This window comes from Embiotoca jacksoni, unplaced genomic scaffold, assembly GCF_022577435.1.
Source record: "Embiotoca jacksoni isolate LCO1_2020_lvr unplaced genomic scaffold, fEmbJac1.0.p SCAF_8, whole genome shotgun sequence".
Taxonomy (NCBI): Eukaryota; Metazoa; Chordata; class Actinopteri; family Embiotocidae; genus Embiotoca; species Embiotoca jacksoni.
The window spans coordinates 5,536,181-5,558,702 of record NW_027185436.1 but is presented as its reverse complement, the minus strand read 5'-3'; the positions used below and the strand labels follow the sequence as shown (position 1 = coordinate 5,558,702).

Genomic DNA, 22,522 nt, shown 5'->3' with positions numbered 1-22,522 from the left:
GCACCATGACTCAGACCAGAGACAAAGGAAAGAAAGTCCCTGCTTCTTAAAGCAGGTCAAGAGGTTACATTTGTTTCACTGCTCAAACAAGCAAAGATCCCACTGAAGACAGTTTCTTTCCATTTACTTTAATATCATCTGCAACATTTTCAACAATACAAATCTCTCTAAAATAAAACAGCTTTATTTCCCAACTTGTAAAAAAAAGTTTTATTTTCCAAGACAGAAATATGTAGTGATATGCAAAAAGACACTGAGGCATGTAAACAGAAACACAATGTAAACAATAGGTCGGGCAGTATTATTTCCTTTGTTGAGCACCAGCTCTGATTGATTAGCTTACAAGCTACCTGAGGAAGACATCATTTAATCATTTACAGATATTGCTACAGATTATTAGTTAAGCATTAACAGTTGCTGCCCACCCACACTTCCTTCCCGTCTTCTACAGACTTGTGGCACCTTCGTGTTTTGAACGTCATAGTGGCTCTGACTTGCTCATATCTCATTTCAGTTGTGGTTGGGAACCCAGCGAAAGCGGTATCCACCCTGCTGAGTCCTCGAGGTGAAGGCATGTCCATGAGGAAACACCTGAGTCCTGATGGTGCAGTGTTCTCGAATAGAGGTCCTGAAAGATGAAACGCTCTCTGCGGCCGCTGCTGCATCAGTCCTCATGCTGCCGTCTTTGGATACAGACATGTGGAGGCCTGAGAAGGCTCCATACACACATATAGTCTCTGATTCCTGCTGCAGTCTGACGCCAGTGGCGCTGCTGTGCAGGACAGCATTGCAGCGTGTGCTGATGTCCCTCAGCATGTCCTCCACTGAGTCAGAAAACTCTGTCTCGTATCCTTCATCCAGCCGCTGACGCTTCCAGGGACTCAGTGAGGTTTTATTACTACAAAGCAACACAGGTTCTCTTTTATTTGCGTCTCTGACTGTCATCAGTCTCTGAAAGAGGAAACAACTTAATATTAGACATCATTTTAGAGGTTATATTGTATCGAGGATGAAACTGTGTATGCTTTGGACTTGTCTCAGTCATGGACTTACCTCAAGCACTGAGGCCAGGTGCTTTGCTCGACTGGCCAGCTGCCTGAGGTGCAGGTTCCTCTCCTCGAGGGAGTCCATCTCTTTCTGCTGTCTGTGAAGAGTCTCATGGAGCTGCAGAGACATAAAGTGATTTATGTTTGAGAAATCTCCTTTTGTACCTTGACATAACCGAAATCACGTGCATGCTTTGTATGCAGAAGAACATAATCTATTTAAATATAGGTCATATAATGCACTGGAATTTGAAATTCACTTCATGTGAAGTTTGCAATTTTTGTAATTTTAACCATAAAATAAGCTGTAACATGTAAATAATATCACTGTTCCATAAGTGCATATTTTTGATCCGTAATAACACAAATCGCATATAAATATTGCCTGATCATGGCCCATAGATCTCGGTAAGATTTTACCTGTGTGTTGACTGCTACGGAATGTCCTAATGCCCTGCTTTGACACTCTGCCATGTTCTTCCAGGGAGCTCCATCCTGGGCAGCGTGGTTGCCTATTTCTGTGGATGACTCCTCTGGAAAGAAGTCCCGCTGAGGGGTGAGGGGAGGTATGACACATCCCTGAAATGCTACCAGTTCAGCTGGGGATAAACTGCTTTCCAGAGTGGCAGGAGAATCTGATAGAAGCGAAGAACAACACAGGGAACATGACTTTGGAGAACCTCCTCATTGGATGATGCTGATGCAGTAGCAGCATCTCCGCACTGTAGAAGGTTAGTTTCCTCACCTGCTATGAAATCCAGCGCATAATCTCCAAAGTCTTGGTCATCTGCATCTGATTCATTCACCTGTTTACAAACACAACTGACAATTACCACATATATAGATGCATTTTCAGTCAGCAGTCAGTAAAGAAGTTATAATAGTTCTACCTGAGAGTCCCACCAGGACCAATCACAACAATGTGGCTTTACAGCAGAATATATCTGAGCGGTCATTTCAGTGAATGTGCCGTGGCGTTTTGCGTAATGAGCGCTCGGTAATGTCTGTTAAAAAGGAAGTTCGTGGAAAACCCTTGTGAGGTCCGACCAATTAGTAGCCTGCGTGTCATGAGTAAACTACACTGCCATTCGTGCAGGATTCCGGCACATGGTGTCAAACATTAACAGAGGTGGAGTAACGCAGACCTGCTGCTCTGCCACAATGTTAAATCTCTTGAATCACCTGTTACTAAGCCTTAAACGTCATGATAATAATAATAATAATAATAATAATAATAATAATAATAATAATAATAATAATAATAATAATAATAACAAAAAATAGGGCATCTGATTTTTTTGCGTTTTTTTTCTCACCTGAGAGCCGAGGGAGTCTCTCTCCCGTCTCACCACCGATGCTTCCAAATCATCCCATGCAATTGTTGAAAGAGCTGCAACACACAATCAGTGTGACTGAATGATTCAACTTTGTTTATTTCCTTTATACTTACACGCATTCACTTAATGCATCAAGTTCTACCATGACGTCAGAGATTCGCGTACCTTGTTCAATGATGCAGGGGAACTCAACGTACACAGAGACTGGACTGCTGCTTCGTGGCACCAGCATTTTATCCTGCGTGTAAAAAGTATATTCTAACAGACTTTTCAACACAGAGCTGTGTTGTACATGATTGTAAACAGTAAGATGTCCTACCGTTTTGTTTACTGCAGCTCTCCTCCCCTGTCGGCTCATTCCGTTGGGAGAAATAGTGCCAAACGCCTTTCCGTTTCTCTGCATCTCCACCAGTTCAGCTCTGTGTGCAAGACTGACGAGAACATGATTTGTTTTACAGCTGATATAGTCGTCGCTCTCCCGGTCTGTGTCTCTCCATGCCGCGGTTTCATACTGTCAACCCAATCAAATGCACTTATTCGGTCTCCAGGGAGTGCCAGCGTCCTCGGAGATTAAATTGATGCAGACTAACGGTTTTCTGGTCTGAAGTGTGGAAGTGGGACCGCGCATAACGGCGCCATTTACAGCAGGTGCTCTCTGCTTCAGCCCTGCCCCTCCGCCTGCGGCCAAATATTTCCTATAAATGCGGGCTGAACGACAACTTACAACATCACAAAAGTAACTTTATTTCTTTCAAAAGGACACAAGAAGTTTATATTTGTTTATGCACGATGATACTTTCAAATTATCAATACAACCATATTTGTTCAGATTTTGGAAAGTGGTTTTATGATACAAATAGTCTGTGCGTAATTTCTATGTAAAGCATACCGGCCACTCGTGGGTCACAGCCTGTTGCCACATTTCGAGCGAAGTGGAAAAGGAAAAGGGCAATTACAGTCGACAGCTCAGTAAACACTGGTGACAAATGCCTCTATTAGTACACAAATAAGAGTAGGTCTACTCGGCCCTTGACGCTGAATGCACCTGTGTGGTCGATACTGTGTCAGCAGGGCGAGCTGCCACGCGTAATGGATTATCAGTCAAAGCCCCTCAATTGACCAGACTGTGTTGGCACAGTTTTAAATAATACAGCCGCGGGTAAATAAAAACGTTGGTAAACTGACCTTCAGGCAAACAAGCACAATAGCGGAGTGATGGAAGAAGTATTCAGATCCTGTACTTAAGAACAAGTACCAATACACCAATGTAAAAATACTTCAAGGCTTGAAGGAAAAATCATACTAAAGTAAAAGTGCAGAAGTATCAGCAGCAAATATATATGTTATATATATTATATTATATTATTGTATATGACATCAGATTATTTATAGTGGCGAATCAGTGTGTAAGCAGCATGTTACTGTTGTACAGAAGCTGCTGCAAGTGGAGCTAGTTCGAACTACTTTATATCCAGTTTTATATCCAGGAATGGCACAATAAATGTGAGGGGTTGTCAGATGTTTACTAAGAGAGGGAATAGGGAAAAAACAAAGCTGTGAATCACCAATCTGTTTTCAGGTTTCAGACTTTTTTCTATTATTGAATCGTTTGAACATTTATTGAAATTAAACCATGCGAGAAGTTTAGAGGGGAAATCACTATTTAGTGGAGCTGTTACCAATTCATAGACATCTGAAATGTGACCCCAACTACACACTGATTTATTTATTGCACTGGTAGTTGAATAAATGTACTTTATTACTTTTCACCACTGCAATAGTCTATACGTAAGCCACAAGTATCAGTACTTTGAGGAAAGTGTTTATTTCATTTCACTTTCATATCACTGTCTCAGTCAAAAAGGATGTGATATCTGCTTGAATGGGTTCAGTATCTTGTCTACTTTTCAGAAATCAAGCAGACTGTCTGACACCCCTGCTATTTCCATTAAATTCCAATAAAGCTGCCACAAAAAACACCATTTAACTGATGTATGTCATAAGGACACCCTGACACCTGACATCATTTGATTATCAAACATCAGCTAAAATTAAATAACAATGTCATGTTTAGTAACCGAAATCAGAAACCGGCACAAATTCATTTACTGACAATTTATTTCATCACAATCAATTAATTACAGAACTTTTCAGATCCTTCATTAAAAACGCTGCAAAAGTGACACAAGTCATGAGCCTGCAGCAAATCAGTGCATATACAGAAAACAATCACTCTTTATTATGAATGAAAAATAAAAAGTATATATTATATACTCCATTGACATGTAGTAAAATACTATAAATAAATAAATTAAAAAAAACTAATAATAAAACATCCAGCAAGTGCAATCAACTGACTATACGAGGTAGCCTACATGAGGTCGGCTTAAACGTGCATAAACAATAGACCTCTGAACATCACCTTCATCTCCAATTACACACCTTATCTTCACTTCTGTGTTTAATAGAACCCCAACAGAGGAGGGTATTTTTGCTATCGTCTGAATGGTGGTACATAAAGTCACATGGTAGACATCGCTTCCAGTGTCTCCTGGTTTAGTGACACTAACAGCTTCAGGTTGTCTTTGCATTCCCGTGCCAGATTATGGTTGGAGCTCTCCTGACCTGCAGGCAGGAAGTGGTCGTTCGCTGTCGAAGAGTCACCCTCATGACGCCCAGGGCTCTCGCAGGGTTTGTTGGAAACTGGCTGTGTGGAGATTTCATCCACAAAACTGTCCCACCTGTCTCCCTGTGACTGGATGACTGGATGCTCAGCAGGGTCTTGTTCAGTTTGCAGTAACTCACCGGCCAGTCTCAGTGCACAGCCAGCGGTCAGAGATGGTGGGTATTTGTTGAAGGCATAATCTGCTAGACTTAACTCGCACATCTTCTGTGCAAGGTTGCTGCACTGCCTGGGCATTTTAATGTTTGGATTAATCCCTGTTAACTTGCCACCGCTTGTGTTCTCACTCACAAGTTGGGCAGCCTCTATGCAGTTGCTGTAATAGTCCAGGAAGAAGGCCAGGGTGGGTGCAGCGAGGTGGAAGTTAAGACGAAGGAGGATGAGACTCTCCAGGTTGCAGAGCTGCTCCTTGGTGAAAGCATCACAGCACAAAGACAAGAGATGGCTGATCCGCGGTGAGCACACCTCCACCTGCAGAGAGCACAGGAAAGGAGATTGCATGAAATCCAAAGAAGCAAACTATTTGCTTCTCAATGCCAAACTCAAACACTGACCTGTTTACTGGCCAGCAGGAGTGCAGCGACACCCAGGAGCTGAAAGCAGTCGGCAGCCACCGGTGTGGATGCCAGGAACCTGTCCATGATGTTCACCGCCAGGCAGCAGCACTCGAAGGACAGACGGAAGTGTTTGTGCACAGGGATGAGCCAGCTGACCAGTTTACACCGAGCCTCCGCAGTCAACTGTAAATAAAACACTGAATCATTAGCATATAAGCAGCAAATAAAACGTGATCCATTCTTTTTCCCAAAAATAATTTAAGACACTTAAGTTGACGTGTGTTTGGCCTTTTTAAGTGGACAGAAAAGTATTTCTTTAGCCTACAATTGTATTTTTTTTTTTACAAATGTCACAGGTCCTGAAATATTCATGTATTCTGCCCCTCGTGTTTTATCAGTTGCACAATGGGACTAAAGACTCAAATGTACTGGAGAAGAAATACTGGCTCTGCCTTAAATGACGAAGTAGACCTTTAGGGCAGATGATCAAATAATATTTTAGGAAAACAGATGTGTGACAGGTGTTTATTCGTTTAACATGTGACGCATGTTTACTCGACAATACATTTGAAAAGAGGCAGTGAATTGGGCCAGTTCATCCAAAAAGTACAAATATGACGTTTCCATATTACTTCTGCTGTTTTGCATCCAGCTGTTTGAGAGTAATCCGTGTTTAAAGTGACCTACTTGTGGCTGGCGTGCCAGGCTTTTGCAGGAATGAAACTGTTCTTCTTTCTCCCTCTGGATGTTGAAACCTATGTCTCCGTACTGAATGTACCAGTGGGACAGCTGTTCTGCAACAACAGGTTCCGGTTCGTCTGCACGCAGCGGGGACACGTCTGTCCGAGCTGGGGATGAAATCGGGGAGGATCCCAAGTCTTCCTCGAAGCCAGAGTCGCTCAGTTTGGACATTAGTTTCTGTTTCCTGTGCCGGGCTGTCTGCCTCTGCTGGGCCAGTGTGAGCTCTCCTGCTGCAGGAGATGCGCCGGTCATCCGGCTCCTTTTGTAAACCGATTCGGATCCACACTCACCGCTCACAAATGAAACCATCTCCAGCGTCTCTCACTGGAGCCCGTTTACGCAGAAGCTGCCAGGCTGTCACCGAGACCGGATCATCCACCTCACAAGTCTCCTGGATGTTGTTTATGGGATGCAGAGAGGACTTGACGTTTAGCCGATGTCACTTTTCCCGGGTTCTTCCCCGCTCGTGCAGTTTACCTTTTGTCCTGTCGCCCCGGGCAACCAACGCTCAACAATGTAGGAATTAATTATGCCTTGAGCCATATGTTATTGCCTTTTGCTTTGGGCTCATTAACAAAACAAATAAACATTTTTCTTACAAAAGGTAACAGAAAACATTTTTCAAAAGTGAAATGTCACTTGAAACGTGTTTAAAAAAAAAAAAAAAAAAAAAAAAAAAAAAAAAAATTATGCTGAGCAATAAGCTGTTACAGTTCACATGTTTTAAAAATCCAAAAGTAAAGTGCAACTGTGTGAATTCATGTGGGATAATCTGCTTTTTCACTTGAGACAGCCTGTTGTTGTCCGTGTGAACTTAGTTATGATAGTTTATCTTTTAAACAGACTGAAAACCGATAAATAATCCTAAAGGTTAGGGTGAATGAAAACAATTTTTTTTTTTAAATATTATTATTATTATAATTAATACGATGTAAAATTAAACAACGTGCAAAATCAACACGATGGGGCTCATTAGCTGTTATTAATAATATAAAACGTGTTTTTTTTGTGGGCGGAACTTTATTGCTGACGAGCAGAAAACAGACGCGCTGACGTCATCTTTCAAACTCCAGAGCGAGACGAGGGACCCGACCTGAACAGGGCTACCAGGATGTCCTCTGTCCGCGTCCGAGGTACTTTCGTGACTTTGATCATCTCCGTGAGTGTGTTTATTTGTCGGCCGGAAAGCTTTACAAGAAAAACCAACAACAACAACAACAACAACAACCTGAAACACAAACAGGAGCGTCGCTAGCTGCTCTGCTAGCTGTTGACGCTAAGCTAGCGAGCTAAATACGAAGTCGCTAACGTTAGCGTCGCTTTATCGAGGTGGCGGCGGTCGCTGTTTGTTGAATGTAGTGACTCGGTGGTTTGTTTGGTCGGCGCGTTGGCTACGTACGCGACCAAATTACACCGTCGAGGGAGCGGAAGAAGCCGCGTTAGAGGGGAATAACACCGCCGGAGCTAGTAAGCTAGCGTGCGCTAACACCGTGCTATAAGAAGTGAGGCGGTCAGGAGACCGCCGGCGTTACAATGAACGAAGTAACGCGAGTCGTTGGCCAACGTTACATGTGTGCACAAACCGGTGGCCGACACTAAACTTGGGTTATATATCGGTGGAGTTTAGTGATCCGTGTTGTAACACGAGGAGCACCAGTGTTGACGTTTAGTTTTCCTGTCGGGTCAGATGTTCTGCTGCGAGCTGTCAAATGTCCACAACCATAAAAGTTCATCACAGTTCATCGGAGTTCATCGGAGGAGGAGGACTAAACGACAGGCGGCGGCTGCAATGACTCGGTTTTTATCACCAGCTACCTGTCAGCTCAACGAGTTGAAAAACGTGTTTCTTTTCCTGCAACAGTCTGGCGTGAAAAGTTTTGAAAACTGAGAAGCTGCAGCCAATTTAAGTTTCTCTACTGAATGAATACAAGGAACTAAAAGGACATCTGTCTGCCCGAGATCGTCCGGATGAACAAGTCTGTGTCACCGATGCTTTGATTACATGTGGAATATTTACGCATTAACTGGACGTTTCATCCTGCAGTTTTCGCATAAGTGAACCATGGATAACTCGGGCAGGCCTTACCGGGCGAAGCAAGGCAGCCGGGAGAGGGGAGCAGCAGCGTCGGATAACGCTGAAAGCTGGAGGATGCAGGATCACGCCAGAGGACAGAGCTTCAGGTCAGAGGGAGGTCAGCAGGGCAAGAAGAACCAGGGCGGATCCTACTGGGCGAGTCCCAAGAAGGCAGCGACGGGTCCCCTGAGCTACTCCCCGGGCGGATTCAGAGGTGGTCACAGCCCGTCTCAGAAGGACGACCCTCGGTGGTTCCCGGGTCCTGAAAACAGCGGTGGGAGTCTCGAGGATAACTGGAGAGAGCGCTCGCAGCACTGGAGGAGGAGTAACCAGGGAGAAGGTCCGAGGGAGGACGTGGATGACTGTGCTCATAAATCAGGTGGGGATTTTTAAATCCATATGTGGGAAATGAGCGAAACATTTTTTAGGATTGTTACCACCACGAAAAGAAAAAAAGAAAAGCACAGACTATAAGTACTGGCTGTACTACATAATCTATTGTATATGCACATTATTGATTACCGCTATCTCCACAAGGACACATTTTGACATGTTTATTTTCTTCTTTTCAAAGGGAGGAAATGGAGAAACAGAAACAAGAAGAAGCCTTTTACTGAAGAGAACAGGCCCCTTTTGATTGAAGAGTCCAGTCTCTCAGCCAAAGAGCTGCGCAGCCTACGGCAAGCAGAGAAACAGCTTAACAGGGATGAGATCTACAGCCTGAAGAAGGTACAGGCTCTTAGTGTCATTAGTAGTTTTTATTTTATAGGTGTTAACCCTGAATTGTTTTGCTGTAGTTAGACTTGTGTTACATCCTGTTTTGTTTTGGGGTTTTTAACATTCATCCCATCAATTTCTACCTTGCTGTTCTGTCCATTATTATGTTTGGTGTTTGAGCCAGCCATAACACTTGTTGAGATGTTCTTAACCAAGCTGTGCCTGATAAACATCAATAACAGTATCATTTTCTGCATTTAATTTCTGTGCTTTCCTCTTTTCAATTTGGTGCAGAAGTCCCACAGCAACCCTGGTGCACTTTACAACTGTGATCTGTGTGATGTTCCCCTGGCGTCAGTTTCTGATGCCAACAGGCACATCAGAGACAAACGGCACAAAAGAAGGGCCAGGGTGAGAAATGATCTTATTATACCAATTGCCATTTCTATGATCACAGTGACAGTTTGTGGATAGCTGGTGCTCCTTTACTGCCATTCTGCTATAGTAGTCTTTATCTACAGTATGTGAGGCTGGGATGAACACTTATTTGCTTGTGTGTTTGTGTTTCCAGGAGAGGCAAGAGCAGGTGATGCTGACTGAGATCCTGCCTCCGGGTCCAGAGCAGATCAGAGCAGTGAGTGCTGCACTTGAGGCCATTGTCCAGGAACATGGGATGAACGACCAGGACTTTGAGAAGAGACAGTGTGTCGTCTCCATCATGCAAGACCTCCTTCTGACCGTCCTGCCTGGTAAGAAATCTGCAGATTCAATACTCCTTAATCCTGACTGCCTTGTAGCAAACAGGCAGTTGCATCCATATGCTAAACATCAGTTCATTATTCAGTCAGTTGATAATATTATTCTATCTCTTTCTCCCATCTGTAGAAATCAGGCTCAGACTTTATGGATCATCCTGCACTAAATTTGGATTTAAGGATTCTGATGTCAACATTGACATTCAGTTTCCTCCTCACGTGAGTAGCCCAGTGTGTGATCGATAGTGTGAATACTGTTTTATTCTATTAATTATATCATTTACTGAACTATGAAATTAGAAAAACCTCCAGACCTCCCAAGAGAATAGACGAACATAGCTCTCATCAAAGTAGATATGCAAGATGTTATAAGTTCCAAAGGTTTAGGTTGACATTATGTAGAATGACACAATGAGTATGTATTATGAGAATATAAGAAGGAGTATGTGGCAGACAGAAATATTGTGAATGTCAAAATATGATGCATTCTATGCATTTTAAGTTTCAGAAGTATTTATTTTGTGGACGTTATGCTTGTATTCATGTGTCTTTTTAAAAAAAAAAATATTGTGTATATACCTGTGTAAAGGTTTTGAAATGGAATGTATTCACAGATGCATCAGCCAGACGTCTTGTTGTTGGTTAAGGAGAGCCTCTCTGTGACCCGTGAGTCACCTACTATTCATTTAAACTGCAAGATTTGTTCTGTGTTAGGAAATCCAGCCATTCAGATAGTCGGTCATACGCTAGCTTATCGTGGAAGTTTGACGTGCCTCGTGCTGTTTGCAGCTCTCTTCGTTGATCTGGAAGCTGATTTCCATGCCAGGGTGCCTGTGGTCATCTGCACAGAGAAAACGAGGTTGGTATCTCCAGCAATTAGTCATTTTTTTTGGAGTAGCTTTGACCGCTCATATCAGGGCTGTATTACCACATGCAAACGAGCCAAACTGAAACGGAAACTTATTTTTCTCCACAGTGGCCTGGTCTGCAAAGTAAGTGCAGGGAATGAAAACGCCTTCCAAACCACCTCCTATCTTTCTGCTCTGGCCAGTAAGGAGCATCTCCTCCTACCTCTGGTTCTGGGCTTCAGACGCTGGGCACAGGTAGGTTTCCACTTTAGACCTCAACCTTTTTCTCACATTTTCGGCAAACAACATGTCCTGTTTTAACACAAGCTGTTCTTGCTTCTGGTTTAGATCTGTGAGATCGACCGTGCAGAGGAAGGAGGGCTGCCGCCGTACGTCTTTGCCCTCATGGTCATCTACTTTTTACAGAAGCGCAAAGAGTCTCTCTTGCCGACCTACCTGAACCAAGAGGTGTCTTTCTTTTTCATCTCAAGCCGGAAATACAATAATAAATATTGTCTCTTGCTAGTTTTTATTTTCAATGGAAACTAATCTAAACATCTGTTTGTCTTTAGATTAAGGTGTTTTCCCTAAGTAGGCTGTCAGACTTTAATCTGACACATGTGGAGGAGGGATATTTACACTGGGCCTACACACCTTCCTCCAAAGAATCCTCGCAGCCAGCAGACGGCTCCTCTTTAAAGGGAAAGGTAATTATGAAGATACAAATGTAGCTTCTCATCTCAAGACTGTTAATTAATCATTTTAAGCAGTTTAATGTCCTAATTTTCATAAATTTTAAGATGAATTAGCTTTTTCTTGATTGATATTTTTTTTTTTCAACCACAGTGAAAAAAACAGTTTGAAAAGACTGGTCATGGTCAACTTCTTGCCCAGGTTTATTGTTGTAGGAGTTAATAGATTATTCATGTCACATCACTCACAATACATTGAAGGACAACCAAAATGCAGACAATGACTCATGTTTATTCAAATGAATATTGTGGAGAAAATCTGGTATCCTTTTGGAAACTGGTTGTAATATCTGTGTGTGGCGCTCTGTCTGTTTTCCTGCAGGTTCCATTGGTGCATCAGAGCCCTCACCCACCGGTGGAAGTCGGGCTCCTCTGGGTGGAAATGCTTCGCTTCTACTCGCTGGAGTTCAACATGGCTGACAACATAATCAGCGTGAGGACCAGTGCCGTCCTCTCCCGAGAGATGAAGGACTGGCCCAAGAAACGCATCGCTGTGGAGGGTCAGAAGCTTTCTCATAATTAATCTCATAAACTTGTCTTAATGCTTTTGTCAGTGAAAAAGAAAATATGATTTGTTTTATTGTTGCTTGTTTCTTGGTTAGTTATGGCGTGTGCTGTTTGTAGCAGTAACCAGAGCGAGTGGACTTTTGCAAATGTCCGAGTTGAAACACAATCCTCAGAGTTAAATGCTGTCCCGGCCATTAATGGACACGTTAATACTTTTGATTTTGTCTGTGCTATTTTGGGATTTTGTTGACAGTCTGCATGACCTTCAGACCGAACCCTCTATGATCAGTGTAATTTATATTTTCATTGACTGTACTATGAAGAGATTGATTATTCTGCCGTGGTTTAATTCCAGACCCGTTGGCTGTGAAGAGAAATGTGGCTCGCACCGTGAACAGCCAGCAGATGTACGAGTACATCCTCCACTGCCTCAAAACTACGTACAAGTACTTTGCACTACCGCTCAATACGCCGGCTGCCAATCACAAACGACAGGCAAAGCAAGGAGCTAATCAAGGAGCCAACACTAAGGCCACGAGTGAAGATATTGTCTGCTTGTCAGAGTTCAGTCAGCTCAGCATTCAGTCCCAGTATACAGGTCAACATAAAACTGTAGAAAACGGCCCTGATGACTCTGATTGCATCATTGAGGAAGAGGAGGAAGTTGAAGAATACAGTGACTCGGATGAGGAGAGAGAGAAAGAAAAAGTGGACCCTGGTAAAAGCAGTCTCTCAGAGGACGAGGAGGACGAGGAGGAGCAGGATGAGGACGCACACCAGAGACGTCACTTGGACAGCCTCACCACAGAGGACGAGGAGATTTTCCTGGTGGACGATAACTCGGGGGAGGAGCTTCTGTCTGATGAGGAGGGTCCAGATTTAGACACACCTGGTTCAATGGATGAGGAAGATGAAGAGGAGGTGCAGTTAGCTCCTGTCAGTCTTTCACCTGCGCCTTCACAGGATACAAGTAAAGATGCAGGCACAGATATTAAAAACCAAAAACAGAGCAGACTGTCTTATGAGTTTACCAGGCAAGCTTTCAACAGAGGAAAGGTAAGTTCAGCTTCATGTTTATGAACATCTAACTGAGAAAGAAATATCAAATATGGAACTCAAGTCATGTTGTAATTATTTAGGTAAAGCTAAACCTGTGGAAAACTACACTCGTGTCTATCATCAAAGTGAAACTCTTTTTATTGTCACTTAGTCACACATGGTCGTGTGCAGCTTGTGCAAGCGTGATGGACATCTGAAGAAAGATTGTCCGGAAGATTTCAAGAAAGTGCAGCTGGATCCTCTGCCGCCAATAACACCAGAGTTTCTCCGGGTCCTCAACAAAGCCTGCGAGCAGTGCTACAGTAAGTATCATCTCAATGTGGAAGTCATTTCAGTCACAGGTGACACCGTTAATGGCAGTGAAATATGTCGTCTACCTGTTTTTTGTTTTTGTTTATTTGTAACGTCAAATTCCAAAATTTGACCAGTTTTTCTTCAAGTAAATGATATTATTCAGAATGTGGTTATGCATATTGTACTTTTTTAGTTTTTTATACAAAAGTAGCTTAGAATAAAATAAGCTTTCAATGCGTTTTAATTTTTTTTTTTTTTTTTTTTTTGTGACACAAACAATGAGACTCGTGCAAGAACATTTTAATATTCTTATCCTGAATCTGAAAATGAGGTTTGCTCTTTGGAGTCAGATTCAACAAACTATTTGCTGGCGCGTCTTTGGTGTGAATTGCTCATTTTAAAGCCATGAGCAGGGTTGTTTGTGGGATTCAATTTCAAAAGGGTTCCTCTTTTTTTTTTTTTAAACAAGTGTCTAAACCTGCTGTCAAAAATTGGCAAACAGAACAAATGTAGCCGTGTCGGTAGTTATAAGAAAATTTTCGATGACAAAGTGTCCTTTCTCAAGCAAAGCTGTTGATCATTTAGATTAGACGGGTGACGCTGCAGTCGTGGATGAAGATGAGAGGATCTACACTGCTCCAAAAAATAAAGGGAACACTTAAACAACACAATGTAACTCCAAGTCAATCGCACTTCTGGGAAATGAACCTGTCCAGTTAGGAAGCAACACTGACACAGACAACAGGTGGAAATGAGGCAATTAGCAAGACAACCCTATAAAGGAACGGTTCTGCAGGTGGTGACCACAGACCATTTCTCTGTCCTCGTCCTTTCTGGCTGATTTTTGGTCCCTTTTGCATTTGGCCAGTGTCCTCACCACTAGAGGTAGCATGAGGCGGTGTCTACAACCCACAGAAGTTGCTCAGGTAGTGCAGCTCGTCCAGGACGGCACATCAATGCACGCTGTGGCAAGAAGGTTTGCTGTGTCTGTCAGCACAGTGTCAAGAGCACGGAGGAGATACCAGGAGACAGGCCGGGACACCAGGAGACGTGGAGGGGGCCGTAGGAGGACAACAACCCAGCAGCGGGACCGCTATCTGCTCCTTTGTGCAAGGAGGAACAGGAGGAGCGCTGCCAAAGCCCTACAAAATGACCTCCATGACTAATGTGCATGTTTCTGCTCAAACTGTCAGAAACAGACTCCATGAGGGTGGTACGAGGGCCCGATGTCCACAAGTGGGGCCTGTGCTTACAGCCCAACACCGTGCAGGGCGATTGGCATTTGCCAGAGAACACCAAGATTGGCAGCTTCTCCATCGGCACCCTGTGATCTTCACGGATGAGAGCAGATTCACACTGAGCACATGTGACAGATGTGACAGAGTCTGGAGACGCCGTGGAGAACGTTCTGCTGCCTGCAACATCCTCCAGCGTGACCGGTTTGGCGGTGGGTCAGCGATGGTCTGGGGAGGCGTTTCTTTGGAGGGCCGCGCAGCCCTCCATGTGCTAGCCAGAGGTACCCTGACTGCCATTAGGTCCCGGGATGAGATCCTCAGACCCATTGTAAGACCATATGCTGGTGCAGTGGGCCCCGGGTTCCTTCTGATGCATGACAATGCTCGGCCTCATGTGGCTGGAGTGTGTCAGCAGTTCCTGCACGATGAAGGCATCGATGCTACGGACCGGCCTGCCCGTTCCCCAGACCTGAATCCAATCCAGCACATCATGTCTCGTTCCGTCCACCGACGCCACGTCCACCACAGGCTGTCCAGGAGTCGACTGATGCTTTGATCCAGGTCTGGGAGGAGATCCCTCAGGAGAACATCCGTGGTCTCATCAGGAGCATGCCCAGGCGTTGTAGGGAGTGCATACAGGCACGTGGAGGCCACACACACAGTACTGAGCCTCATTTTGACTTGTCTTGAGGGATTTCCACAGAAGTTGGATCAGCCTGTGATCTGATTTTTCCACTTTTATTTTGAGTATGATTCTGAATCCAGACCTCCATGGGGTAATGATTTTGATTTCCATTGATCATTCTTATGTTATTTTGTTCTCAACACATTCCACTATGTAATGAATAAAGATTTTCAACTGGAATATTTCATTCATTGAGATCTAGGATGTGTTGTTTCAGTGTTCCCTTTATTTTTTTGAGCAGTGTATTAGGTCACTCTGTCGCCTGCTGAAACGGCAAATGTTCACCTGGAACGACTTGTATGAAGAAGCTGATCCAGCTGTTGGAGGGAAATTGTGTTAAGCATCTGCTGAACTGTTACTGCTTATCGACAAATATATTTATATTTTTATTCTATATAATAGTTTTATCATACTTATTTTTGTTGCTCGTTAATTTTGGTATCATGTTTTAAAGGGGAAGTTGTTAAAGCATTTAAATCACGTGTTCTTGTGTCCAGTTAAATTACGACACCACAAAGTATTTTGAAGTAATGTTTTCCTCCTTTTTAGGCGACTTCGCTCCAGATGAACTGGAAGTGGGTGTAAGAGAACACATCCTGCAAGACCTCGAGACCTTCGTCAGACGCCAGTTTGCTGGTGAAGTAAACCATCTACTTCAGTGTTTAGTTTTGTAAACTCAAACTAGCACTATAATACATTTTATTGACTTGACCATGAACTACAAGAAGTATAACAAAGTATATTTAGGATCAAATTAACGTACCATGTGGTTTGATACCCAGGTGCTCGGCTACAACTGTTTGGCTCATCCAAAAATGGCTTTGGCTTCAGACAGAGCGACCTGGACATCTGTATGGTGTTGGAGGGGCAGGAGACCATCGATGTAAGTTACTGCTTTTATGACATTATGCATGTATCTAATGAAGTTAAATATTATTCTGTTTAGGATCAACCTTTATTTGTGATTTTTGTAAGCAGTTTAAATTTGGTCACATGACTGAATTTAACATTTAAAACAAGTTTAGTTTCTTTATTTGAGAGAAACGGATAACTGTAGAGATTCAGTTCCTTCTCTACAACCTGATTTTAAATCTGATTTGATTTTTTTTTTTTTTTTTTTTTTTTTTTTACCTCACAGGATATTGACTGCATCAATATAATTGAAAGCCTGGCGAGATTGTTAAAGAAACACTCAGGTAAGACACGACAGATGTAGTTCAAATGTGTTTTACCGATTGCAACCTGATCTATTTCTTAGTAGCTCTGCTATTGTGGCTTTTAAACTATCCACCTCTACCAGAAAATGGCAACAGATCAAACTGAAAATATCCGTGTTTGCCTGTTAACCCATCTCCACATCTGTCCCCAGGTCTGAAGAACATCCTACCCATCACTACGGCCAAAGTTCCCATTGTGAAGTTCTACCATGTTCGCACCGGCTTGGAGGGAGACATCAGCCTGTACAACACGCTGGTACGACCCTTTGTCCCTCCGTGTTTTGCCCAGTGTGTCCCCTTAAAATAGAGTTGACAAAAGACTCTGGAAATAAACATACCTTTCAAGTTTGCTTTTGAGTGACTCATATTGTGCCTTTGTTTCTCTGTTCAGGCGCTGCACAACACCCACCTGCTGGCTTCATATGCTGCCATCGACAGAAGAGTGAAGATCCTCTGTTACGTCATGAAGGTTTTTGCCAAGGTGAAACACTCTTCACAAACTCGCAGCCAAGCATCTTTGTGAAGTGTTTATATTGTGTCATTTTGTGCCGTTACAATGTTCAATGTTACCGCGTAACCACGAGATTTTTGTTTCTCCCATTACAGATGTGTGACATTGGCGATGCTTCTCGTGGCAGCCTGTCGTCCTACGCTTACACCCTCATGGTGCTGTTCTTCCTGCAGCAGAGAAACCCGCCAGTTATACCTGTGCTGCAAGAGGTACAAATGACCTGTCTGTAAAAGGCACCTTATGTTTCCACAGAAGTTTGAGTGCTTTTGAAAACTGTTATACGTCAGTGTTAAACGTCCCAGTAACCATATTTTATCTCTTGTGTTTTCTTATGATTTTTATATTTTACAATCTAAACTTTGCCCTGCTGCAGGACTTTTTACAACTCCAAAGATGAATTTACCACGCATCAGATTTCTCTTTGTAGCAGTCTTTTCATTCTGCATGTTAAGGAGCAATAATACATTTCTAGGCTTACAAATAGCTTCACCGAGTGTTTTGTTGCAGATCTATGATGGTAAAAAGAAGCCGGAGGTGCTGGTTGACGACTGGAACGTTTACTTCTTTGACGATTTGAAAACAATTGTAAGTATTTTGCGTACGAAAATATTTGTATGCGATTATATTAAACATTACGTTGATTATGCTCGTAACACTGTCAATACGAATCCCCTTCCACCTGCAGCCCAGTCACTGGCCACAGAATGGGAAGAATACGGAGACCGTGGGAGAGCTGTGGCTCGGCCTGCTCCGCTTCTACACCGAGGACTTCGACTTCAGAGAGCACGTCGTCTGTGTCCGGCAGCAGGCGCGTCTCACCACCTTCAACAAGCAGTGGACGTCCAAGTACATCGTCATTGAAGGTCAACTTGTGTGACTCGAACTTGTACAGTAAAAATAGCTGAATAAACAGTATGTGTCACAGCACTAGACTTTAACAAATCATCTATCCAATGTTAAATTCATATAACTTTTAATGATAAGTATTGTTGGATTGTTTGCTGAATCTATTTGATTTTGTATTGCCGTGTGAAATTGTTGTCATTGTTTCTATTACAGATCCATTCGACCTCAATCACAATTTGGGTGCTGGTCTGTCCAGGAAAAGTATGTCAATATTTCTTCTTTCTGTTTTATATCTGTAGTTTGTGGTCTCATTGTCTTTGTCCTACTGCCCCTTTTGAAAGGTTTTTTGTTTTCTCACATGTTGTTTTTTTTCCTCATCTGTCGTCCAAACAGTGACAAACTTCATCATGAAGGCTTTCATCAATGGCCGAACAGTGTTTGGCACCCCGGTCAAAGTCTTTCCTTCTGTTTACCCCAGTCAGATGGTTTGTATCTGCTGTTTACACACTATATTTTAAACTTTTTTTATTTTTTTTTATGTTGGCATCGTCTTATCTCTGACATTGGGATTTGTCTGCAGGAGTATTTCTTTGACCCTGAAGTGCTCACTGAAGGAGAAGTGGCTCCCAACGATCGCTGCTGCCGCATCTGTGGCAAGATCGGCCACTTCATGAAAGACTGCCCCATGCGCAAGAAGTAGGCAGAATCACAGCACACGTCTGAATTGTGGCAGAGTTTCCTTACTCGAATGTGTGTCTGCACCACGTGTCAGCCTACATGCTAGATTCATATTGTGGTTGATCTTTGTCCCAGGTCCAAGCACAGGAGGGAGTTTGAGAGACGGGCAGAGCACCTGCGCGACAGAATGGACACGGCAGAGGATGGCAAGGATCAGGGTCGACACTGGAGGAAAAGAGATACACTGGATGTTCGCTGCTGCTACCTGTGTGGATCAAGTAGCCACATCAAGAAGGACTGCCAGCTCTACAGAAGCCCTGCAGGTTCACATCGTTCGGCTTCCTGTTTCATTGTCTTTTGCCACTTGACTTAATAAGCCTGTGCAAAACATGGCTGCCTTTTTAGTTTACATCACTTTCTAATAAGGACCTAGAAGTCACTACGCGATGATGAATATGCATCAATAATGCTGCTACCTTGGCTTTTGCAGGTAAAGTGAAGATGGAAAACTTTTCTCCCTCCTCTTCAGTCCATCTGAGGAATTTGAGAGAAAAAGAGAAACCGGTATGTTTTCAGTCAACCAAAAAACCCATTTTCATAGAAATTCTTAATGACTTTGTGGTGTGTGTGTGACGGCTATTTACTCAGCTACACCTGTTCCTCTGGTGATCTTCCTTTTTCAGGGTTTACCTATACAAGAAGAGAAGAAGAAGAGAAAGCAACAAAATGTGATATTAAGTCCACAAGCAGGTATTTAAAGTACCCCTCCACTCAAATGTGTTTCTCCTCTTGTTCCTAGAGTCAAATGTTTGAGCTTCACCCAGTAGAATAATGTGTGTGCAGAGATTTCACCTTCATTTGCTGAAGAGGAGACGTTTTTCTGTTTCTCATTTGAAAATCGAATATCATGCGCGGGACTTATGAGCAGGATTTGTGACATCACAAATAGTTTAGAAGAAACCCTGCAGTGCACAGACAGTGAAGTATGAAACATCGAGTTTACAACTCTAAATTCAGTTTTTGTTGTGATTGATCTTCATACATTCAAAAAATATTTTCCATCTCATGATTTTTCTTCTTCTTTTTATACAGTATTCCACTCATTTAGTATTTGGGTGAACTTTGTGTACAGATGCACACTTATGCATTGATCTTATTTACAGCGCTTTTGATCAGTTAGCTTTCTTAAGGTAGTGTTATTAAAGAAAATATGATGAGAGATAAAACTATAATATAAAATGATTAATAAAACCTATTAACATCTGTAGTGAGAAACCAAGAGACTCTCCAGTTTTCCATCCTCTTTTTTTTTTTTTTGTCTTCTTATTGACGATATATATTCAATCCAATTTGTCCAGCTTCAGTCTAGTAGAGAAAGTCAGTTTTTCCATTTCATGTATATTTTGTATGACATCAAGCCACTGCTTCACCTTTTAGTTATTGCCCTGGTATTTCTACTAATGCAGATTCTTTTCTTTTTTTGGGGGAAAAACTGCATCAAACACAAATTATTATTTACAATAGAGTTTTAAATACACATCTGTCTGGTAGGATTTTTTTTGTCTTTCACCAGGAAGGTAGTCACACTGAAAGATTTATTGCATTATCATTAAATAGCTAATTTAACTTATTTTAATGGAATATTGGAAGAAAACAAAACACTCCACCTCCCATCAGAAGAAACTTTTCCCAATTTTAAACCAAAAGGAACTTCTGCACAGTCAGTAGATGCCCCCAAAAACTTAAGTTCAACACGTTGAAACGTAATTGTACTCAAAAAAGCATTTCTGGGAGAATCTACGCGGTGTGTTTAAGTTATTTTTTTGCTTGTTTGCTTTTGCCTTTTAGCCTACATACCTGAGTTGACATGTACAAATACTAAAATGAGCCATAGATTTAAAAAAAAAAAATAAAAAAATAAAAATATCTCATTAATGACGCAGCATGTTTGAATATTTCACTTCCATGTGACCAACCACAACAACTTGTGTGAATATCTTCTGGAGACAAGGCGCTCTGTATTCTTTATACAGTTGACAGTGTATTTTTTATATTCTAGGTCAGTTATCTCCTTTAGAGTTGGTGAGGGGAGACAATGAGTGTGTCACATGTCCTCCGTCTTTTTCTGGACTCTGGAGTACACGCTTGCTGATGTTTTGTCTAAAGTGTAGCATTCTGGTCCTTTTTATTTATCTGTTGTTTTCCATGTAGTCCAAGAAACGTAATATGTGAGTGATCACACATGTAACGTGAATTTTTGCAAATACAGCTGTGAGTTTATGGGGATAAAGCAGTCTTCATTGTTCTTTCATTGAGCCTCATGAGGTACATGTATTTTTTCTTTTTCATTATGGTGAGGTTAAACAATTCCTTTTTGATGTCTTTCAGGAAGCTTAGCCTGCCGAAATTTGGGGCGCTCTGGTCACAGGAAGAGCCCAGTGGAATGAGCAGCAGCTGTGGATACACAAACAGAGAGATTCTACTTCTGTCCAGGCAGACCGCAACCCAAAGTCCAGAAACCCCTGAAATCTGAATGGTACTGTTGGGTCAGTGGGGGCCCATTAAAAAGCCAAAGCCAGGACGCCTTGACTTGAAGCCAAATAGGGCCTTTTTATGTGTTTTTTTTTTTCTTTTTTTTTTTTTTTTATTCCCCTCAAGCTCTTCTCTGCAGAGGAGCTTTTTAAAGCTTTCATTTTAACAAGACAAGCCATCATGCATGATCCTCATGTCTGTTTACCAGTCAAGTTTTTTTTTTTTTTTTTTTTTTTTAACTCATTACATTTCATTCACTGCAGTGTGAAATATCTTCAATTAGAAAACGTATATCATTCACAAGTGTCGATGATTTATAGCTTAAATCTTTTGAAGAAAAATACTGTATATGTGTCTTGTACTTGATGCTAACAGTTTTTGACGCCATATAGGAGTCCTCAGTCAGATAAACCCCAGTGTTTGTTACACTGCTACAGCTGTAAGATAATTGGAAATAGCAATGATATGTTGTCTGCTCATAGAAGTGGTATAAAGTCAGTTAGAATCATTATAGTTTAAGCCCAAAAATCCTTTCACTTGTTTGTTATTTTCCATTTACCAGGGTTTTTAAGGTGTTTCTTGAGATTTAACATAAAAGTACAATATATGTTTGAATAGCAGTGTACCTTCCATAATGGCCAGGATCTTTTTTTGCAGCTCTACCTGCAGTGTGTTTGTGTGTGTTTGTTCAAGAAACCACTGCTAGCCCTCCACTGTGTCACAAATGCATTCTGCCCCTCAACTGCCTGCCAATGCAAACAGGACAGCAAAACTGGATATCCTCTGCTAACCCTTGCCCGTCTGTGTGTCCACACATTGTAGGAAGTGTGATAACAATAGTACACATACCTGAGAAATTCTGGTAAAAGTTTGCTTCTTACACTCGGTGGTAAGATTTAAAAAAAAAAAAAATTAAATAAAAAAAACTGCTGGTGCAGCTGATGACACACACTGCTGCAAACTCTGTGCTTCCTCACTCCTAAACTAGAGGTCATCTCAGTCAGTTCATTGGAGAGATAAATGTATTTATTTGCCACAAAGGCTTCAGTTCATTGTAATGGTGCCACAGATGGGTACCTGCACTGTGAGGGTCCACGCCCTTGAATTATTTTGCTGCTAGTTATGTCTCAAAGACCTGCTTATCATTCAACTTTGAATATGGACTCTCTGGCTTTATTCTTATCCTCATATTGCTGAATTTTATAAAGAAACAATTTGTTGTTGGTCTTGTAATCTTATTTCTTGTTTTAAAGTAGGTTTGTTCTAACGCCAGCCTTATTGTGTTTCTTTTGTTGGACTCAAATGGAAGGTTTAGTTTGGTATTTAGGAAGCCTGATCTGGCCAGGAGAGGTTGGCTTGCAGTCCATTTTGTCTCAATGAATTAATTAAACTGAAACCTAATCCCAGTGTGGCATATTGTCATTATTATTATTATTATTATTATTATT

The 22,522-nt window shown here is 42.1% G+C and overlaps 3 protein-coding genes across 4 annotated transcripts; 1 reads left to right on the top strand and 2 right to left on the bottom strand.

The window, feature by feature from the left end:
- Positions 1 to 391: 391 nt before the first annotated feature.
- Positions 392 to 3,305, bottom strand: mcidas (multiciliate differentiation and DNA synthesis associated cell cycle protein). The gene is made up of 8 exons (XM_069138507.1): positions 3,273 to 3,305; positions 2,703 to 2,894; positions 2,549 to 2,621; positions 2,363 to 2,436; positions 1,792 to 1,852; positions 1,467 to 1,681; positions 1,054 to 1,164; positions 392 to 951 (listed from the first exon to the last, which is right to left on the bottom strand). The coding sequence occupies exons 1-8, from the start codon at positions 3,303 to 3,305 to the stop codon at positions 511 to 513; spliced, it is 1,200 nt and encodes a 399-aa protein (XP_068994608.1). The 3' UTR covers positions 392 to 510.
- A 1,581-nt stretch (positions 3,306 to 4,886) lies between these two features.
- LOC138191604 (cyclin-O) lies at positions 4,887 to 6,673 on the bottom strand. The gene is made up of 3 exons (XM_069138505.1): positions 6,311 to 6,673; positions 5,621 to 5,806; positions 4,887 to 5,537 (listed from the first exon to the last, which is right to left on the bottom strand). Exons 1-3 carry the CDS (start codon positions 6,671 to 6,673, stop codon positions 4,905 to 4,907), a joined length of 1,182 nt encoding a protein of 393 aa, XP_068994606.1. The 3' UTR covers positions 4,887 to 4,904.
- Positions 6,674 to 7,423: 750 nt separating this feature from the next.
- On the top strand, positions 7,424 to 22,480 carry tut7 (terminal uridylyl transferase 7). 2 transcript variants are annotated; one of them, XM_069178283.1, is made up of 29 exons: positions 7,424 to 7,497; positions 8,409 to 8,817; positions 9,013 to 9,167; positions 9,450 to 9,566; positions 9,727 to 9,904; positions 10,041 to 10,129; positions 10,525 to 10,576; positions 10,700 to 10,769; positions 10,887 to 11,013; positions 11,107 to 11,226; positions 11,331 to 11,465; positions 11,833 to 12,010; positions 12,373 to 13,073; positions 13,228 to 13,378; positions 15,840 to 15,926; positions 16,073 to 16,173; positions 16,429 to 16,486; positions 16,660 to 16,763; positions 16,899 to 16,988; positions 17,114 to 17,227; positions 17,526 to 17,603; positions 17,704 to 17,881; positions 18,078 to 18,125; positions 18,258 to 18,349; positions 18,445 to 18,560; positions 18,678 to 18,865; positions 19,033 to 19,106; positions 19,226 to 19,292; positions 20,931 to 22,480. In XM_069178283.1, exons 2-29 carry the CDS (start codon positions 8,427 to 8,429, stop codon positions 20,987 to 20,989), a joined length of 3,918 nt encoding a protein of 1,305 aa, XP_069034384.1. In that variant the 5' UTR covers positions 7,424 to 7,497; positions 8,409 to 8,426; the 3' UTR covers positions 20,990 to 22,480. The 2 variants fall into 2 exon arrangements, with proteins under 2 accessions (XP_069034384.1, XP_069034385.1); XM_069178284.1 differs by having other exon boundaries at positions 7,438 to 7,523.
- Positions 22,481 to 22,522: the final 42 nt, after the last annotated feature.